This window comes from Crocodylus siamensis, chromosome 4, assembly GCF_052110815.1.
Source record: "Crocodylus siamensis isolate JL-2025a chromosome 4, ASM5211081v1, whole genome shotgun sequence".
In the NCBI taxonomy this organism is placed as follows: Eukaryota; Metazoa; Chordata; order Crocodylia; family Crocodylidae; genus Crocodylus; species Crocodylus siamensis.
The window spans coordinates 156,844,434-156,864,992 of NC_143398.1; the positions used below are offsets into that span (position 1 = coordinate 156,844,434).

General features: G+C 52.6%; 1 protein-coding gene across 1 annotated transcript; it reads left to right on the forward strand.

The window, feature by feature from the left end:
• Positions 1–502: 502 nt before the first annotated feature.
• On the forward strand, positions 503–10,186 carry LOC149866897 (zinc finger protein RFP-like). The gene is made up of 7 exons (XM_090044434.1): positions 503–1,030; positions 2,742–2,837; positions 5,613–5,843; positions 6,232–6,254; positions 7,426–7,538; positions 8,597–8,638; positions 9,005–10,186. Exons 1-7 carry the CDS (start codon positions 611–613, stop codon positions 9,538–9,540), a joined length of 1,461 nt encoding a protein of 486 aa, XP_089900560.1. The 5' UTR covers positions 503–610; the 3' UTR covers positions 9,541–10,186.
• Positions 10,187–20,559: the final 10,373 nt, after the last annotated feature.

Here is a 20,559-nt window from a genome sequence, read left to right on the forward strand (position 1 = left end):
ATCCTCCTGATCCCTGTGCAGGGCGGCACGGGGTGACACTTGGCCCTGCCCCAGCTGAATCTCATTATTCCTCTCAAGGGGGAGGCACCAGGGCTTCCCCCAGGTGCAGTGTCAGGTCTGGAGAAGCCTTTGGCATTGAAGAGCTTTGAAATGAAACATGAGAAATCAGATCCAATGGAGGTGAGTGCTTGATTATTTTTCTTTCTTTTTTTCTTTTATATCCTCCTCATCCCTATTCCTGTGGAAACCTGAACACTTTCAGGTAAAGCTGAGTTTTTAGGCGGTTCACAGCTCCAAATAACAGTCCTGACTGCCATGAAAATCTCTTGGCTGACAGCAGATGCACTGAGAAAAGCTGGGGGCATTGAATTACTGGGCAGTGGCTTAAAATAGTTTTCCTGTTGTTTTTACTGGAGTTGTCCCCAGCTGCCTCTCCACAAAGGGTTAACAGATTCCCTAGTAATCCGAGGGCTGGATCTTTACTCCTGGGCTCCTGGCCAGGTCAGCAGACAACGGCGTCATTTCCCAGGAAGGAAACGCCCCAGTGTGAGCCCAGCTCTGAGCACAGGGAAGCAAAACTAGCCCTGAACTCTTCCTGATCATCACAGCTATGGCCACTGCCAGCTCTGTAGAAATTCTCCGGGATGAAGCCACCTGCTCTGTCTGCCTGGAGTTCTTCAAGGATCCAGTGATGGTTGTGGACTGTGGACACAATTTCTGCCGAGCCTGCATCACCCAGTGCTGGGAGAGGTCGGAGACAGATGTCACCTGCCCTCAGTGCAGACAGACTTTTCTCCAGAGGAACCTCTGTCCAAACAGGCTGCTTGTGAATATTGTAGAACTAGTCAAGGGCCTGAGCGTGCAGTCAGCTGCAGGAGTCGAAGGGAAGATGATGTGTGAGGAGCATGGGGAGGCTCTGAAGCTCTTCTGTGAGACAGACCAAATACTGATGTGCTTGATCTGCCGAGAGTCCCGGGCACACCGAGCTCACGCCACGGCTCCCATCCAGGAGGCTGCCCAGCAGTGCAAGGTACGGGGCATAGGCCTGGTCCAGCTGTGCAGCTGAGTGTGACTTACACTTTCCTTTAGAAGGCTCAGGACAAGCATAGCCACTTCTTAACATGGGAGGGGAAATAACTTATATCTGTGTCCAAGAAGGCAGTTTTCCTGAACCATTTTGCAGGAGAACTGCTCTTCTGGCATGATTCAGTACCCGCTGAGGTGCAGCAGCTTTAAGCCCAGTTTATGGAAATGGCGGTCTCCTCCCTTGCTTGCTCTGAAGGCCTTATGGCTGAGGGCAAGCAAAACTCGGGGGCATCCAAACCCCGAGCCTCCAGGCTTGGGTGTGCAAGTAGGATGCCCGCCAAAGGTTTTGGAAATGTCTGAAGTCACAGGTGCAGGTGGAGGATGTTTGCCAGTAGTAGGGCCACTTACGGTTCTGGGCTCTCGGATTTGGAATTAGTTTGGGCTGATTTGGCCTCGGATACAAATTAAAAAAAAAATTAGCCCTGGATCCCTCTCTCCCAGGGCCACTGTGGCAACTGCATCCCTGCACGTGGAGGGCTGCTTGGTGGAAGCCTCTGTGCAAACAATCTTACTAGGCCGAGACGAGAAGGACGGAGATGTCTTTGTCATCAGATCCTTGTTTCAAACCAGATGAAGCAGGGAAGCTGCTCCCCTGGCTCTGGACACACAGAACAGCTGAAACTTCTCCAATATCACTGCAGCAAAAATGACCCACAGTTGTATGTGAAGGGATGTAGCTTGAAACTAGGGGGTGTCAGGCACCAGTTTCCCTTAATTTGTTACAACCCTCCCTGGTAGCTGCCTGGAGACTCCTTTGGGGACAGGGAGGTATTGTCATGCTTTGATAGACTATTTCCTCTGCTACAGAGCCCCATGTGGCATACTCTGGAAGGCAGGCCCTGCTTACTGCATCTGCCACTGGCCGTGACTTACTTCCCAGGCCAGGAGCTGATGCTCACACAGTGCGGAAGTCTCAATAACACGAGGCACTCTGGTGCTCTCAGGGATGACTTCAGGGGCTAATGATGGGTCCAGAGATGAAGTGGTGGAACCGCTCCAGTCCAGAGAGCACGACTAGGAGCTCCTTTTGTAGCTGAGCACCTCCTTTTCCTGTCTCTGTCCAAGCCTGGCTAGTAAGTGCTGTGCTGTGCTGGTTCTGCATTAATACTGCTCTTTTTGAGGCATCCAAAAGTAGCTGTAGCTGTAGCTGTATGGCTGGGCTGTAATACTTCAGGACTGGCTCCTCACTTCTGAGTCTCTTCTTTTCTGTTCACAGAGACCAGAGTTGTGGCTTCGTCCTGCTTAGCTGCCTAAGACTGGCTGGCACTCTAGTGCCGACCACGGTGGATTCCAGGCCGTAGCGTTTGCTGTTCAGTCAGTGCATTTCACTGACAGTTTGCACTTCCCCGCTGGTTATAGTGTTGCTTTGTGGCACACCCCCAGGACCTGCTCTAGTTCTTCAATCTGCTCTTCCGGCTGGGCAGGAGCTGGAAGCTGGAGGCTGGCTGCTCCATCTGTATCAAGTACACACTATATTCAGTGCTGCTGCTTCCTGGAAAGGGCTGCACTGTACTGGTCCAGCCTGAGCACGTTTCCTGGTCCTGTCTTTGCCATCACAGTGCACCCTCAGGCAGCCCTCTCAGCTATGGTGTGGGGGAAAGACTCTACCTTCCCACACAAAGGAAAACTGACCCATGGATTTTTCCTTCCCTCAGGAACAAATTCAGACTCAGCTTCAGTTTCTAAGGGGAGAGAGGAAGAGACTTGAGGAACTGAAAGGGAGTGAAAGTCAGAAACACCAGGAATATCAGGTGGGTGCTGCTGGGGCCAGGCTGACATGGGGGAGGAAGGCCTGGTTGTCGCCTGCTCTGCATGTTTGGTGAAACAGTGACCGTGTCATTTTGTGAGTGTGTGTTGCAGTGTGGTGGCAGGGGCATGCAGGGGCATGCAGCAAACCCACTCGTCAGTGATAAGCAGGGATCTGGATTTCCCGTTTGCAGTAGAAAAACGTGGATTTTCTCCTTTAAAGGAGAAAAACTGGGGAACCGGTGGGTTTCTCCTTGCAGGCTGGCAGAGTTCCAGCCTGCAAGGGGCTACTTGGGGCTGGGGGGAGCGGGAGGAGGGTGATCAGAGGCAGGGGGCACCATGGGCATGGGCACACATGCACTTGGCAGCCAGACAATGTGGTGGAGCAGCTGCTGCACCTCTCTGGAAGTAAGTCTATGGGGGGGCATAGGCAACACGGGGAGGGGGATGCAAGGGGAGATTGAGGTGGCGGCTGCAGCTCTCATGGAGTCTCCAGAAGGAGGGAGGGAGCGGGGCAGGTTGGCGGCTGGGAGTGCTGCCCCGCTGTGGTGGTGCATGGCACCTGGGGCCGGGGCAGTAATGTTGCCAGCACAAGGTGCCCGAGGGAGGCAACAATTGGGTTCGTTGCCCGGTGTGCGTCGTGCCAATAAACACACTGGGGGGAGAAGCAGACAGAGTTTATTTGAGCTCAAGTAAAAGGCGCAGGGAGACTGTATGGTCTCAAATCCTGCGCCCCTAGCCCTGCAACAGTGTATTTTTATACCCCGGCCACTTCCAGCAGTAATTTTCCACTAGTTGGCTTGCATTCCACAGATAACAGTTTTAGGGAGTTTCAGCTTGCCTGCTACTCATCCTGTTTTTCCAGTATTACAGGAGGTTACAAAAAGTTCAGGAAAGGGTTACAAAGGTTCAGGAAAGGGGGGAGGGGCCCGGCTCGCTTGGGGCTAGACCAGAGGGGCTTCATCGACACTCGTGGTCTTCCATCCCTCTGAGTTACCTAGGGTTATGCCCAGTGACACCAACAGTAATGTGAGACCGTGGGGCCCAGCCAGGCATGGAGCCACGGGCGGCTTGGCAGGATGGTGCAGGGGCTAGCAGGGGAGCTGGCTCCCCGCTGTTGCATGCACTCCTGGGGAGGGGCTGGGCACCAGAGGCGAGGCGTTGGCGGGGCCTGGGGGTGCACATGCCCTTCCAGATTTCTGTGCTCACAGTGGGGCACGGGACTGCAGCTGGCTAGATCGGCTTGGGCAAGAGCCATTTTCATGGCCCAGCAGGCTGGACCCCGTGTGGGAGGGTGGAGCGGAGCAGCGAGACTCACTGCTGCTGCCGCCCCTGCCCCAGCACCAGCTGTGCTGTTGCAAGGAGTAACAGACCTGGGGAGGGGGCATGCTGTCCTCACCTCCTCCTGCCCCAGCCACTCGCATACCGGGCCACGGCTCTACCCCGCTGCCATGGCCTGGCTGCCACTGTTGCTCCTCTCAGGCTACCCACACTGCTTCCCACTCCACCTCCCCTCCAAGGTAAAGCTGTGGCCCTCACAGTGGGAGGAGGGGAGGGCAGTGTGGCCTGCCCCCACTCTGTTATTCCTCATGCTGCTAGTAGCATGGATGTGGTGGCGGGGACACTGGATCTCACTGTCCCATTCTGCCTTCCCATGCTAGACCCTGTCTTGTAGGCCAGGGAGGTGGTTCCTGCTCATGCCAGTCTGGCCAGGTTGCAGCCCTATGCCCTGCTGTGGGTCACACCAATCTGGGGGGGCATGTGCCTCCCATTTGCCCTTTGATGCTTATGGTGACACCTGTGGTTGGGCACCCTTCTGCCCCACACTCCCTCCACCCTGCCACACCCCCCCCACCCTGCCCACATAACAACCTCCTTCCCCACACACTGGGGGACTGGGGTCTGGAGAGCAGTGTGTCAGGACTGAGGGGCACCAGCAGGGCTGAGAGGGGTGCAGGCTGCAGGTCAGGAGTAAAGAGCACCAGCAGGGATGGGGGGCTGTAGGTTCAGAGTGAGGAACAACACTGGGGACAGGGGGTTGCAGGTCGAGAGTGAGGGGCACCAGCAGAGCCAGGGGGCTGTGCGTCAGGACTGAGGGCTACTGGCAGTGCTGGGGGGCAGGGTGGTCTGTGGCTTGGGAACGAGGAGCACCAGCACACCAGGGCTGCTCAGCACTGCAAAAAAGCCAGGGGCGTAGCTGCAGCTGGACCTGCATCCTGGTGAGCAAAGCAGGCAAGGGGAGCTCCAATTTTCTAGGATAAAATAACCAACAAAATCCAATGCCAAAATAGATAGGTATTTAGAATTTATTTTATTATAATGATTGAGGCACTGGTAGGCTTCCAAATGGCTTTAAAATTGTAAATATATCAATAAAATATTGTGCTCAATTGACACCTATATATATAGCGGCATTTCACTTTAGTTGTGGAAAATGTGGATTTTTGGGGTTTCTATCAGAGATTTTGGGATTTTTAAACAGAGAAAATCAGGATCCCTGATCATACAAGGAAAGCTTTCTTTGCTGAGATCCATGGACTTCTCCCCTCCATATGGTCCTAGCCCTCAGGGAAGCAGAGAAAAGCTTTGTAAAATGAACAGAGTGCAGAGATCCCAGGCAGGGCCCAAGACCTGAGCAACCCCCAACTCTGTTCCAGGCTGTGGGAGGTCCGGGGTCCTGGCTGTGCGGACAATGAGGCCCACGGGGCCTTATGAGCCATTCCCTGACTCTCCCCAAAGGGGCTGCCCTCCCTGACATGGTTTCTCTCTGTTCATGGCAGCAAAAGGCAGCAGCCGAGAAGCAGAAGATTGTGGCTGAATTTGAGCAACTGCGCCAATTTCTGGTGGAACAAGAACAACTCCTGCTGGCCGAGCTGGGAGAGCTGGAGAGGGGGATTGAGGAGAGTCAGAAGGAGACTGTCACCCAGCTCTCTGAGGAGACTTCCCGTCTCGACAGCTTGATCAGGGAACTGGAGGGGAAGTGCCAGCAGCCAGCAAGTGACCTCCTGCAAGTGAGGCACATCAAATGCCTCCAGTCCAAGCGTAAAGGAGGGAAAGACCTAAATCTTGGGTCTGCCGGGACCAGTAGCGTAACTGAGGAGGGGCAAGAAGGGTGATGGCAAGAACAGGCAGATGCTGGTGGCAGCGATGGGAGATGCAGAATATCTGCCCCAGCTGCTGCTGCCCTGTGCACTTCCACTGCCCAGGGTGTGCAGCTGCCCTATTACGCCCCTTGGGTGGGGGGTGCCACTAAATTGGGACTTGTGAAGGGGCTGAGCTTGTCCCAGATCCTTCTGTGTGCAACACTCAGAGTCTGAGGAAGAAGCATGCCCCCTCCGGCAGTGGTCCCTGGGGTGCATGGCACTGAGCTCACTCTTCCATCTTTTTCTCCCCCTTTAGGACATCAAAAGCACGCTGACCAGGTATGTAGCTCTGCCTCTCTCCCCATACAAGGAGGGTCTTGGAGACAATGCAACGGTCACATTTCTGCAGGGCACCACAGCCCAGCAAGTGTTGGGACTGTCCCTGGGGTGGGAAGGATGGACCTCCCCCTCTTCTCTTCAGGGAAGTGGCAGCCTTGGGCACTGGCAGCCTGTGCTGGGGAAGAGTCCTGGCCACCAGAGCTTGAGCCAACTAGTTATGAAGTCTCAGCTCCTTTCTGATCCTAGGATATATTCTGGACATTTCCAAGCTGAAGAACACTTACTGGTCCCTGCTGGGGGAGCTGCCACTGCCATTGTTTCATAGTTTCTAGGGTCGGAAGGGACCTGAGTAGATCATCTAGTCCGACCCCCTGCCATGGCAGGAAATAATACTGGGGTCAAACAACCCCAGCAAGATGTTCATCCAACCTCCTCTTAAAAACCCCCAGGGTAGGAGCCTGCACCACTTCTCTTGGAAGTTGGTTCCAGATCCTAGCCCCCCTGACTGTGAAGTAGCGCTTCCTGATATCTAGCCTGAATCTACCCTCTGCCAGCTTGTGACCGTTGTTCCTGGTCACTCCTGGCAGTGCTCGGGGGAACAGGGACTCCCCCAATGCCTGCTGGTCCCCCCTGACTAGTTTGTAACAGGCCACTAGATCCCCCCTCAGCCTTCTCTTGTGGAGGCTGAACAGGTTCACGTCCCGCAGCCTGTCCTCATAGGGCCTGCCCTGCTGCCCCCTGATCACGCGAGTGGCCCTCCTCTGGGCCCTCTCCATGTTGTCCACATCCCTCCTGAAGTGCGGCACCCAGAACTGGACGCAGTACTCCAGCTGCGGCCTGACCAGTGCCGCATAGAGGGGGGGATCACCTCCTTGGACCCGCTCGAGATGCATCTGTGGATGCATGACAAGGTACAGTTGGCCTTCCTGACTGCCTCCTCACAATGCCAGCCCATGTTCATCTTGGAGTCAATGATGACCCCCAGATCCTTTTCCGCCTCTGTGCTGACAAGAGGGGAGTTCCCCAACCGGTAGGGGTTCCGCTGCCCCTGCTCCTGAGGCTGACATACGTGGACAGAGTCAGTCTCCAGGTCCCTCCATCTACCCAATGCTGTTACCATGAAGCTGAGTTCCAAAAAGAAAATCAATAATGTGGACCATTTTTTCCCCAGGTGCAAGACAGAGCAGTTCCAGCTGCCAGAGGGGATTTGCCCAGAGCTGGAAAGGCTCATCATCTTCTCTGGAAAAAGTCTAGCTCTACAGGAGACACTGAAGACGTTTAAAGGTACTGAGAAAGGGGCCATGAAAGGGAGTAGGGAAATGTCCTTGCAGAGGGGGAGGAGGCAAGCAGCTGGTTTGAATTTGGAGCCTGCATTTTTTTTAATTGGGAGAGAAACTGAATGTGCTGAACTGATATTGCAGATCACAGGAATGAAGCCATGAGGCAAGGGCCTCTCTATGCCTTTGGGAAAATCACTGGTGAACCTGGGCTCCTCATGGGGCCTCTCTGTCTAAGCTGCAGAGGTGCAAGGCCCAGCACTGCTCAGTATTGGCACTTGCAGCCAGGGTGGTGGGAGCTGCAGGGCTCTGCCCCCCACACATCCAGGCCCTAGTGCCTCATGTCAGGCCTCCAAAGTTAAACAGGAGTCAGGTTTTCAAGTTTGGAGCCTTCTGGCTTGGCTGGGGGTGGGAGGGAGGGAAGGGGGAGAGGGGTGCAGGAGGGGCAGGCGGTCCGGGGAGGAGGTATAGGCAGGGAGGGCTCCTGAGGGGCCAGGAGAGGAGCTGGGCGGAAGCAGAACAGGAAGTGGGCTATGGCCTGGGTGAAGCTGCACCTCTGGTATCCTGCACCCCCACAGGCATTGGCAATGTGTAGGGGTGCATGTGCGCCCCCTGGGATTGGCCTTGTCCCCCCTGAGCTTGGCTGCTGCTGATGTTGCTAGTGGCATCTGTGGGCGGTCGCTGATCACCTCTTGGTGCTTGCTACCTTTGCCTCTGCGCTCCCTCCACTGGCCAAGACCTGCGGGTGGTCCATGCCTGGCCTGCCCTTGTTGCCAACATTACTGTGGCCGCCTGCTGGTGGATCCTGGTCACTGCCATCCCTCTCTACACTCTTCTTCCTAAACCTGCAGCTCCCTCCTCCTTCCCTATCCTGGGAGAGGAGGCTCAGTTGCAGGGGAGCAGGAAGATGTCGAGGCAGCTTCTGCAGCCACAGTCCCAGCAGCAAGGGGAGAAGCTGTCCCCATATCTCTGTTCAGTCTTAGGGGCTCAGGGCTGAGGCAGGTCCCAGCCCATAGCATGAACCAGACACCAGAGGTCTAATACCTTTGCTCCTTTCCCCTGCAGAGGCTCTGCCATCCAAACTGGAGAAGCCAGCATACACAAAGGGTAAGTGCTGGGGGAGCCGGTCCTGGCATTAACAGAATGATCCCACAGAACCCACACCCTCAAAGCAGAGTCAAACCCTCTCCCAGCCCAGCACTGAAACCCCCTGTGCTGGGGCCTGGGTTGTTGGGTTGGGATTTTCCTGTTCTTGCCTATAGATTTGCTGCCACCTTCTCCCTTTTATCAGGGTAGGAGCTCTCCCCCATGCCAGGGTGAGGAACCGTGGGGCTATATCTGCTCAGCCTCCAGGGCCAAGGGCAGAGGCAGCTCCTGGGGCCCAGGAAGGACGGGGCTCCTGGGGAGGGTGAGGAACAGCCCCTCCTGACCCAGGGCTGAGCTCTGCCCTGACGCTGCAATTCTCTCTCCCAGCGATGGTGACTCTGGATCCAGACACGGCTCATCCTGAACTCGTCCTGTCTGCAGACTGGAGATGTGTGACACTGGCAGGCACACAGCAGGATCTGCCAGACAATCCTGAGAGATTTGATTCTCTGTACTGTGTGCTGGGCTGTGAGGGATTCACCTCGGGGAGACACTGCTGGGAGGTGGAGGTGGCGAGGGGGTTTTGGGCCATGGGCATCGCCAGAGAGTCTGTGAGGAGGAAGGGAATGATCAGAATTAGCCCTGAGGAGGGAATCTGGGCTGTGCAACGAAGGTCAGTGGTGCACCGAGGGCTCAGTCACTTTGAGGCTCTCACTTCCCTTGGTCCCACCCCCCTGCCCCTGTGCCAGGCGCCGAGCAGGGTCCGGGTGTGTCTGGACTATTCATGGGGTCAGGTGTCATTTCTTGATGCTGGTACTGAGTCCCCGATCTTCACCTTCCCACTGGCCTCATTTGCTGGGGACAAAATCCGGCCCTGGCTCTTGCTGTGCAGGACTGGGTCCAAGCTCAGACTGTGCCGGTGAGCTGGGTGAGGAGGGGGGCAGCCGGGGAATGGAACATCCCACATGGGGAAATGGGCCACTCCGGCTTTCCATTCTCTGTGACCCCGGAGGACCCCCTTCTACCAGCCCCTGTCCCCTTTTCTTATGCCCCTGGGAGCTGCCAAGGTGAAAGGTGCAGTCTGCACAGAGAAGTCTGTCCCATTGCAGCAGGTGGCACCAGGCCTGTCTGTGCCCACACTCGATGGCTCTGCAGGACTTGAGCAAGGCTGCCAGAATGGACCCTTGGGGAAGCCACCAGCTTTGGGGCCGCCAACCCTTTCAGTCCCAGGAGCCCAGGGCTGGGGCTCAGGGCAAAGTGTCTCTTGGTGTCCTTTGCCCACAGAGCCCTGCTGGGGGGTCTGGGGGTGGGAGGCCACCAGGGCTTGGAGCCTGAGCTCTGCCAGGTGCTGCCTGTGGGAAGCTGCTGGGTTGCTTTGTGCTTGAGCTGGTTTTTCATGTGCAGCAAAGGCCCCTGGGCTGGGGGTTTCTCAGAGCTGGAAGAGTTTCACTCAGGGCAGGTGCCTCCCTGCCTCAGGCTCCTCTGACACTAACAATTCCCTTGTATTGCCTGGCCCTGGGCCCCAGCAGCTTCACATTCATAGAAATCTCAATAAACGTATAAACTGGGGTTTTGTAATGGCTTTGTCTCTTAGGCCTTCACTCCCCCTTTTCTCTCCTTACATCTTCCCTGCACGGGCTTCTGTTCCCTTGCTCTGGCTCACATGGCAGGATGCCCCCTGTGGGATGGACACTGCTTTTCCTTGGCCTGGTCTTGGACCTTGGCCTTCTTTACCAAGAGACAACTCAAGCTGGGCCAAGCTCTTATTCACCCACAAGGCTCCTCGCTCTATTGTGATGAAACCAGAGAGCAGGACATCACAGAGGAAAGGACATACAGCAAGACCTAGGACTCTGGGGAGTTGGCGGAGTCTCTGAATGAAGACTGAATAATGTGGTGCGTGAAAGGTCATATTACGTGGTCTCTGTAATATGTTCTAGGTCTCCTTGGTGAAAGCTGGAGGCTCAGATCCCACTGATTCCTGTGCAGGACTTGGTGGGGATGCTGGCTGTATCCCAGCTCAAGAGGAGCCTCCTCCATCTCAGCCCCAGCAGCAGGTCTGAAGTATTTGCCATTTCAGAGGTTGGAACGTTAACTGGGATTGGTGGTAAATCAAAACTAAAGCATATGCTGCTTTTATTTTCTCCAAACCAGTTTTTAAGCAATTCTTAGCCCAACAGGACAGTTTTGTGCTGAAAATATTTTGGGTTGCAGCAGGCTCACCTTAAAGTGCTTTGTTATTATTATCAATTATTGGTAGTCGATTAACAAGCTTCCTATTTTTTTCCATTACATTTGTCCTCACTACCTCCGCACCAAGGGTTAACAGGCAATTTTACCAGGAATCTAAGTGCTGCACCCAGAGACTCCTGACAGGCCAGCAGACAATCAGAGCCATTTAGAGAAAGGAAACACCCAGCTGTCTCAAGTCAAGTCAAGCTATCTCTGAACTCAGGAAAATGAGACAAACTTTGTTTTTTCTCCTCTCAGAGCCATGGCCACTGATAGCTCTGTGGAAAACTTCTGAGATGAAGTGACCTACTCCACCTGACCCCAGTTATCTTTCCTATCTAGTGCAGGGGGCTAGACCCAATGATCTTGCGAGGTCCCTTCCAGCCCCTAGCATCTATGAATCTGCCTGGAGTTCTTCAGGGATCTGTTGATGATCATGGGCTATGGGCACAACTTCTGCTGAGCCTGCATCACCCAGTGCTGGAATGGGGTTGGGAGACAAGTTACTGCCCTCAGTGCAGACAGACCTTTCCCCAGAGGAACCTCAGCCCAAGCAGGCAGCTGGAGAACGTGGCCAGGGGAAATACCATGACTAAGGTAATGCAATTAAAATGGCACTGTGTAGTAGAGGGTGCACCCTTGTCTGCTTGTGGACAGGACTCCCTACAAAAGCCTCATAGTTAACTTCCCACTGGCCAGCTTCCAGCGGGAGGATCTCGGCTACATGCTGACTTTATGGAAATGGGAGAGTCCTCCCTAGCTTGCTCCTGCTGATGGTTGCTCTGTATGGCTGAGGGCAAGCAAAACCTGTGGGCATGCAAACCCCAAGCCTCTGGGCTTGGGTCTGCATGTAGGATGACTGTCAAAAGATTTGAAAGTATTTGAAGCCACAGGCTGAAAAGTTTGGGGTGGAGGATGTGGCAAGCCAGTAGGGGGTGCCCCTGCATTGAGCCACCCACCTCCCTGCGCCCGACCACCTTCCCGGCTCTGAGTGCCTCCCTAGGGGGGCCTTGTGTCCAGCTGACCCCCTTCTTGGAGTACGCTCGGCAGGTGGGAGCTTCAGGGTGGGCTGAACACCTGCTTGAAATAAACAAGCCTGCAGTAGCTGACATATAAACATAGTTGGTCCAGAACTGATGCACATTATGCTTTCTCAAACTGCTGCAAGTTTTAGCAATGGTACTCCATAAACACACTTCTAAGCAGCACTTCTGCACTTTTTAAAAAAATGCCATAAGTAAGGGTCTTGGGCCAAATCAGTTCCAAAGTCTACTGACTGAGCACAGTTTAATCATTCAAGTTGTGTAGTGCTACCACCAGCAAGCATCCCTCCCCCCCAGACTCTGGGTCAATTCACTTAACAAGGGCTGCAGGGTAGGAACCTGCCTGGGCCTTACAGAGCTGACCCAGCCTGCAGCACAGGAGTCCTACACTAACCCCTTCCACTGCTAAAAAAACAGGCCCTGGGGCTTCTAGATGCCCTGGTTTATTAGGGTGAGCCTGATCGACACTTTTCAGAAAAGTCTGGCACATGGACATTACTTGCTGGTACCAGGAGCCTTCCTTCAGGCCTTAACCCTCCTAGTCCAATAGAGAGTACAATTTCCCCCAATCATCCTGGAGTCTAGAATCTGGTGAACCAAAACCTACCCTTGCCCTTGGACCTACATGAGAGGTGGAAGGTTGGTGCTTGACCTGGAAAGGGGTTCTCCTTAGGAGTTTTCAGCAGAAAGGCATGAGAGACCAGGTGTATTTTCATGGTCCTGGGGAGCCTTAATCTATAAGTGACTGGGTTGATCTTTGCATTGATTGGGAAGTAGTGGTAGTTCAGTCTGGTAGACAGATGTGCAAACAACAGGTGGGTAGCCAAACCTTATCTCCCTCTGAGAAGGCTTGTGCCTCTTGATGATCCTTATCTGAAAATATCTTGTAAGTCTCCTTGGCAGCTTCCAGATGTTCCTTTAGGTCTTTGGTGGATCTGGTGGATGATTGACCAGATTGGCTGCACCTGGTGTGCAAGAGGACTGGGAGGGCAAGAGATGATGAATGTAGGGGTGGAAGCCATCGTTCAAAATTAAGGAGACTGGCTGGTGGAGGCATGTTGGGAGTTACCATATGGGAATACTGCAAGCAGGAGTAGGGAGACCCAACTGTCCTGATGATAATTCAAAAAGCATCAGAGAGATTGTTTGAGTGTCTGACTGATCCATTCCATTTGTTTGTCAGTTTCTGGGAAATGGGCAGATGCAGCAATGGGTTTGATTTCTAACCATTTTAAGAGTTATTTCCAGAAGTCAGAAATGAATTGAGGGCCATGGTCCCAGATGATGCCCTGGGAAGACCATGCAGCTGGAAGACATTTCCTAAGAAGAGTTGGGCTGTCTCTGGGGGTGTGGTGGTCTGAGGCCAGGGGATGAAATGGGCCATCTTGGTGAGGAGATCCACTACTACCAGGATGCTTGAGTGCCCTAGGGCAAGAGGCAGATCAGTAATCAAGTCAACAAACATCTTGCATTAAAGCTGTCTTGGTGTCAGTAGTGGTTGGAGGAGGCCTAGTGGCTTGGTACATGGGATCTTGGTGCAAGCACAAACCTCACAGGAGCCTACATATTTCTGAATGCTCTGACAAAGGGAGTGTAGCATAAAAGAGGGGGGAGGGGCAACCGACAAAGCTCAGAAGCATAGGAAATATGATCAGTAGAACATAGGCATAGCTGCGCCTAGATCTTCCACAATCAGTGGCTGTCTTCTTGAACACCTCCAGTGATGGAGAGTCCACAGCTTCCCTAGGCAGGCTATTCCACTGCCTCATTCTAACAGTAAGGAGGTTTTTCCTGGTAACCAACCTAGATCTACTTTACAATGTCAAGCCACTGGTCTGTGTCCTCCACTCTGCAGCAGGAGAGGAAATGTGCTTTCCCTTCTGACTATGGCAGGCTTTCAAATATTTGACAACTGCCATCATATCCCCTGTTAACCGCCCTTTCCACAAGCTGAATGTGCCTAGCTCCTTCAGCCTCTCATATGACTTGTTTTCTAAGATTCTTTGTCATCACTCTCACCCACCCTCTGGATCCTGTCTAACTTCTCTATGTCCTTTTGGTAAGTGTGGAGCACAAAATGCACATGCTCTACATGAAGCCTAACCAGCGGTGAGTAGAGACACAATCATCTTCCCGAATCACGCACCTAATACTGCTATTGATGCATCCCAAAACCACATTTGCCTTTTTTGCAGCTGCACCCCACTGCAGACTTGTATCAAGTCTGTGATCTACCAAGGCCACCAGATCCTTCTCTGTAGTGCTGCCAGCCTTCATCAAGTCATTGGTTCCCAGCTTGCTAATTGTCCTGATAGTAGTGGTTGGGTTCAGTGCCACACATGTGCCTGGCCAGAGTGCCAACCTGTTCCATCCTCCTCCTGGCTTCTGATATTTCTTTTTGTACCTGTAGCAGGGCACTGAGGTGCCTGCTACCTATGGAGCAGTAAGGAAGGAGCCCAGCTGCGGGTTGCCAGGGCAACGAGTGGAAGTCAGCTGACAGGAAGGGGCAAGGCCTGGCCCCTATATAATTCCCAGGCAGAGGCCATGCAGGCAGTTCCCTGCCAGTAGCCCTAGAGGAAGGAGCTCTGCTGGACTGAACAAAGAGGAGAGGCTAGACTGCAGGTATAGCTTTGAGACTGGAGGAAGGACAGAGTACCCTGGATATGGCGGGACTAATGTTATAGCCAAGCAGCTTGAATTTATGTTGTAGCCAAGAGGCTTGAGTTTCTGTTTACTGTACCACCAGTAAGTTTACCACCAGTGAGTTTACCACTCACCAGTGGTTTGGGTGAGGCTATTAGGGGTTGGAGGAGGCCTCATAGGGGCTCCACGGTAGTGTGGGGACCCCGGTGCCAGAGAGGGTACAGTATTCGGGGGTGAACTGACCTCGGCCCCGAGAAGGGGAGTGGAGAATTGGAGGCCAGGTAAGGCTGAGGCCGCCTGAGCCCTGTAGGAGGTTCAAGACCCTGAGGAGGAGATTTGGGGCCAGGCATGGCTACAGCCACCTGAGCCCCAAGGCAGCGGGAAGCCCCAGAGCAAAAGGCGGGCAGCGGGAAGCCCCAGACCAAAAGGACGGCAGCGGGAAGCCCCAGAGCAAACAACATCCAGTACATCAGCGAGGCCTGGGGCGTGGTACAGGGGTGGTTGGAGCCATGCCCATAAGGCTGGGGTGCACAGAAACCCCATTGTAAGAACAAGACGAGTGCCAGCAGGAGAAAACCGTGTTCAAGAGGATGAAAGGTATCCTCCCTTTAATATTTAAGATCAAGATGTGGCGGGTGAGATTTTGAGGATTCTTGAAATAAACTTGGCATGGTAGGGGGCGCTAGGGGAGATCATGGCCGCTCCTAGGACCCCGCTCTGTGAAAGCCCCCCTCCCCAAAGTCGATCTCCAATTTTAACAGATTTATAGTTTTAAAAGTTTAACAAACCTTTCAATGGGTGCCTCTGCCAACTCTGACACCTACACAGTCAAATGGGTCACTAACTGGCTGGAGGGCCGCACCCAGAGAGTGGTAGTGGACGGGTCATTTTTGACCTGGAGGGATGTGGGCAGTGGGGTCCCCCAGGGCTTGGTCCTTGGGCCTACAGTGTTCAATACCTTCATCAGCAACTTGGACGAGGGGGTAAAAAGCACCTTGTTTAAATCTGCTGATGACACTAAGATGTGGGGGGATGTGGGCACGCTAGAAGGGAGGAATAGGCTGCAATCAGACCTAGACAGGTTACAGGGGTGGGCGGATGAGAACAGGATGGTTTTCAACACTGACAAGTGCATGGTGTTGCACCTGGGGAGGAAGAACCAGCAGCATTCCTACAGGCTGGGGAACTCCCTTCTTGTCAGCGCATGGGCAGAAAAGGATCTTGGAGTCATCATTGATGCCAAGATGAACATGGGCCGGCAGTGTGGGGACGTGGTCAGGATGGCCAACCATACCTTGTCATGCATCCACAGATGCATATCAAGCAGGTCTAAGGAGGTGATCCTCCCCCTCTATGCAACACTGGTCAGGCCACAGTTGGAGTACTGCGTCCAGTTCTGGGCGCTGCACTTCAGGAGGGATGTGGACAACATGGAGAGGGTCCAGAGGAGGGTCACTCACATGATCAGGGGGCAGCAGGGCAGGCCCTACAAGGAGAAGCTATGGGACCTGAACCTGTTCAGCCTCCATAAGAGAAGGTTGAGGGGGGATCTAGTGGCCGTTTACAAGCTAGTCGGGGGGACGAGCAGGCATTGCGGGAGTCCCTGTTCCCCTGAGCACTACCAGGAGTGACAAGAAATAACAGTCACAAGCTGGCAGAGGGTAGATTCAGACTAGACATCAGGAGGTGCCACTTCACAGTCAGGGCGGCTAGGATCTGGAACCAGTTTCCAAGAAGTGGTGCTGGCTCCTACCCTGGGGATCTTTAAGAGGAGGCTAGATGAACACCTTGCCGGGGTCGTTTGACCCCAGTACTTTTTCCTGCCATGGCAGGGGGTTGGACTTGATGATCTGCTGAGGTCCCTTCTGACCCTACCAACTATGAAACCAACTATGAAACTATGCTATTGGTTTTGCAAATGAGGAGAACAAAGCCAGGAAGCCTGGCTTGAGTATGTGATAATAGTCCGCACTGAAAAATAAAGTGGCTGGATAATAACCCTCATTGAAAAAGAAACTGCTTGCCCATCAAGGTTTGCAAATCTTTCCCTTTGGCCAGAATACACATGGAACCTGAAGTCAGGCACACAGAAACTTTGAGTTTTATATTTAAATATAATGTTTATATTAAGCATGTGACCATGAGATGTTTGCAATCCTGAGCTGGACTCTCCCCCATGTACAGATGTTAGTTTTGCAGAACCAAGAGATGGAAGCCTTTTGTAAAACTCTGCAACATTTCATAGGTCAGATGCTCTGCACCAAGTGCTGTCGACTGCCTTTCCTCAGATTGGGGCTTGGCTGTGCACAGGGATGCCCAGTGAGAATGGTAAGTCAACTGATCAGGCCCAGCAGCCAGAAGGCCACCAGATGACCCCCCCCCCCACCACCTCCCAGCTTGGTCCACTGCGGCCAGCATCTTGCTGGGTGATGGCCACAGGTAACTGCTGTCACCATTCCAAACCCTTTTCCCCACCCCCTCATCTGCCCATGCAGGACAACTGCTCTTCTCTGCTGCTGCACATCTATAGGTGCCCGGGCTCAGGATGCATGGGGCTGCAGGTGCTATTCAGCCACCATCCCTCTGGGGGCCTCTCTGGGAAGGTGCCCTGGGGACAGTCACCCCCTGCGACACCAATGTGCCCAGAGCATGCCACTGCTGTGTGTACCTCTGGGCCATGTGTGATAACCTCTCTGTGCAGCTGAAGTTTGCCCAAACCACTATGATCTGCTGCTGCTAATTCTGCTGGTGCCCTGGGCACAACTGCACTCCTGGGTCAGGACACTTAGTTATGATGGTGTGTGAGGCAAGCCTGGCCTTCCACGCAACCTCTGCCAATGGTTGGATGGATACCTGTTGCAGTCCTACATGACCCTGACCCCCGATAGTGAGGACAACACTCCTGCACTAATCAGCACCTTTCTCATTGTGTGAGCAGCATGGTCAGTCCTGCCCAGCTCTGAGGAAAGGAAAGGGGATGATAAATACAGTTGTAAACCTTGTTATGCCTGTTCATTTGCTGCCATTTGAAGCGACATCTGGTGGACAAAGGGGCTCATTACATGTCACTGAGTGAATTTCAATTCACTCATAATAGATCCATGGATGCATTGGTTTAATTCGTGGCTATCCAAAGTAAAATACATTGGGATGTATTTTATTTTTAATTGCAAAAAGGACATTTAAATTGCCAAAAAAACCCATACATGTAAACTGTAACACAGTTAAATCACAAAAAGGGGCAATTTTCACCACTTGTACAATCACCCATAGGAACCAAACCCATGTGCACAGGCATACACTTGCAAAAATCCCTGCACCAACACGCTAGCATTCATGTATCAGCCCTCATGTGCAACCCTGAAATAATGATGCCACGCTGCCTAGTAAGCATTTGAAAACAGTTCTGCAATTGTTGAGCTCTGACTGCTGCTTATCCTGCTGATCATAACAGGCCTGCACTTCCTTTTTGCTCTCTGCTCTGTCTGTTTTACCTATCTCCTGTCTCTCATCAGTGTCATCACACCCCTAGGTTGTGAGCTCTTTGGGGCAGAAGCAAGGTAGTTTGTTAGTTGTGTGTACAGTAACTAGCACATTGGGGCAAATGAGACTTCTGGGAGTTACAACAACACTGATAAACTAGCTCAGCATGCATAAATAACCCTACAGGAACAAAGCAGCCTGCATAATGGAGGAGAAAGTAGCTAATGAAATGCACTTCACTTGCAAGCCTCTTAATACTCTTCAGCATATTTTAGGGTGAGTGTTGGGGAGGGTGTTTTAGCTGTGTCTCTAGGTTCACTAGCCTTGGGCTTGTGCAATGGAGTCTGACGATATTTGCAGATGTAGGCCATTATTGCTGATAATACCCCAAGAAGGTCTTTTCTGTTTGGCAGTCAGAGCTGCAGTCAACCCTCATGGCCCTCTTCGCTTTGTTGTCTTTGTTGCAGAAACTGTTTCAGCCATTGTCCTTTTGGGAGCTTTGCTGTCTCTGGTTGTAAATGACTGAAGCAATGATAATGGGCTTGGGCTGTTCCCATTGCTTGCGTGTGTTGAGCAATGGAAGTGGATGCAGGTGTGTAGTAGGCAGTTTGACAATAGTACACACCAGAAGTGTTCCAAAAGTCAGTGGTCAGGTAGTGTGCTGCCTTTCTTGCCCCATGCAGAGTCAGAACTGGAAAATACTGGCATTGACCCAACACTTGTTTTGCACGGAGCTGAGAATATAAACAGTACCCCCAGCACCACAGCAACTGGCTTGTCTCTCACTGGATCCCCATTACCACATCCATTCCTCCCTGAGGAATGCAGTACAGGTGCTACAGGCCAGCAGCCAGATTAACCCTTTCTGTGCTGGGTCTCTACCATACCAGCTGTTGGACCTGCCATCCAGTGGAGTGGTAGGGCATAACCGAAACGTGCAGTAGTGGAATAGTTCTGTTCTATACAAACATATCCAATCCTTTTAGCATTGCAGCTGGTGTTTTCAGCCTGGAATAAACCTGGAATATTTCTCAGAAGTCAAGTAGTTAAACCAGCTTTTTGCCTTCTGTGTTTTTTCCTCCTCAGCTCAGATATGGCCTGTAGGCTAGAGCATTTGCACTAACCAGATTTTCTTCTCTAACATTCTTTTCTTGACCTCATTTTTGCTGGCCTTGCTGCAGGACTTAGCTAGATTTTTTGACATACAGCATTTATTACCATTAATTAGCAAAGGGAATTCTGACAGAAGTGCATCATGTTACTTAATATGCTACCAGATACTGCAGTGAGGGGCACAGCATGAGAACTGATGAAAGAACCAAATAGATGCTGGGTTTTAAATAAAGCAAGTGCAGCTGATGCTAAGAAATTGTGCTAAGGACAATGAATGGACTTTTTCACTGGAATGGCCAACTCCCAAAAACCAGATGGTGCAAGGTGTTCATTTCAAATGTCTGATACACTTATCACATTCCCCCAGATAGAGATTCACAAACAAGCAAGCTGAAGGCTGTCAGTTATAAGATGGAGTAAGGAATTCCTGGCAAACCAACTCTGTCCTTGGAAGGACACCAAAAGCGGTCAAAGAAATATGTGAATGCAAGCTGGGTGCCAGTTTGGCATCTGTTTGATGTTCCTTGGATAGGTTTTGCTGGATGCCCTATGGCATTTTCTCTTCATTGTAGGATACAGTTGCAAATGGATTTTGCATGGTGCACTGGCAAAATGTGCCAATGCAGCTCTTGCTCCTATGTAAACAAACACAAGCTTTGGGAATGACAGACAGGTACACTGGTGCCATGCTCAGGCATAACCCTGTTGATGCATTCACAGTAACGAGAGCGCAGATTAAAGGAACCATGCGTGCCATCCTTCTGCTCTCCTCCTTTTCAGCCACAGAGGTGCCAAAATGTCAGTTGCTGAAGGCTGTTCCAGTGGACAAAGAATCTGCTCCTATGGGCCTGAGATGCCTTTCCATTAGCAGAGATGCTAAGCTGCATCTGAGGTGCTCTCACCTCTGGAACAACACCCGGGAGGTGCTAGGCCAGGTTTCTTTAGCAGGCAGACCTTCCCTTTGTGTAGCCTGGTGATGGGTGTTAGGCATGCTGTGGCAGAGCAGTTGGGCACAGTACTCCCTGCACTGCTCTCTTGACTACTTGCTATGGTGCCTTTCCTGGCCTGCCAGGAACACTTGCCCCCCCAAACCTTTTCAGATGCCTCCAGGATTTTAAATCCCACTGCTCTTAGAACCCATGTATGCCCTGAAGCATGCAGAGTAAATACACAGGGGGCAGGATCACACCAAGTGTGCAGCTGGGGCTGACAAAGATCAAAGCCAGTCTGCAGACCAGTTTGGCTGACAAAACTAGAAAAAGCAACTCAACAGGAGTTTTTCTGTGGCAACTGCAAACATCCGTTCAGAAAACAACATGGATAGTACTCAGGCAATAGGGGAAAAGTGAGCTCCCCTAGCCCAGCCTCTCCCTTCCTCTATATAAGGGAGCTGTCCAAGGGGTTGCCCTGCACTGTCATCCCTTTGCT

What these genes read in the sequence shown, in the direction of transcription:
- LOC149866897 (XM_090044434.1), top strand. Translation starts at nt 611, where the DNA reads ATGGCCACTGCCAGCTCTGTAGAAATTCTCCGGGATGAAGCCACCTGC. An exon ending in CAGCAAGTGACCTCCTGCAA is followed by an intron (nt 5,844 to 6,231) that starts GTGAGGCACATC and finishes CTCCCCCTTTAG; the next exon opens with GACATCAAAAGCACGCTGAC. An exon ending in GAAGCCAGCATACACAAAGG is followed by an intron (nt 8,639 to 9,004) that starts GTAAGTGCTGGG and finishes TCTCTCTCCCAG; the next exon opens with CGATGGTGACTCTGGATCCA.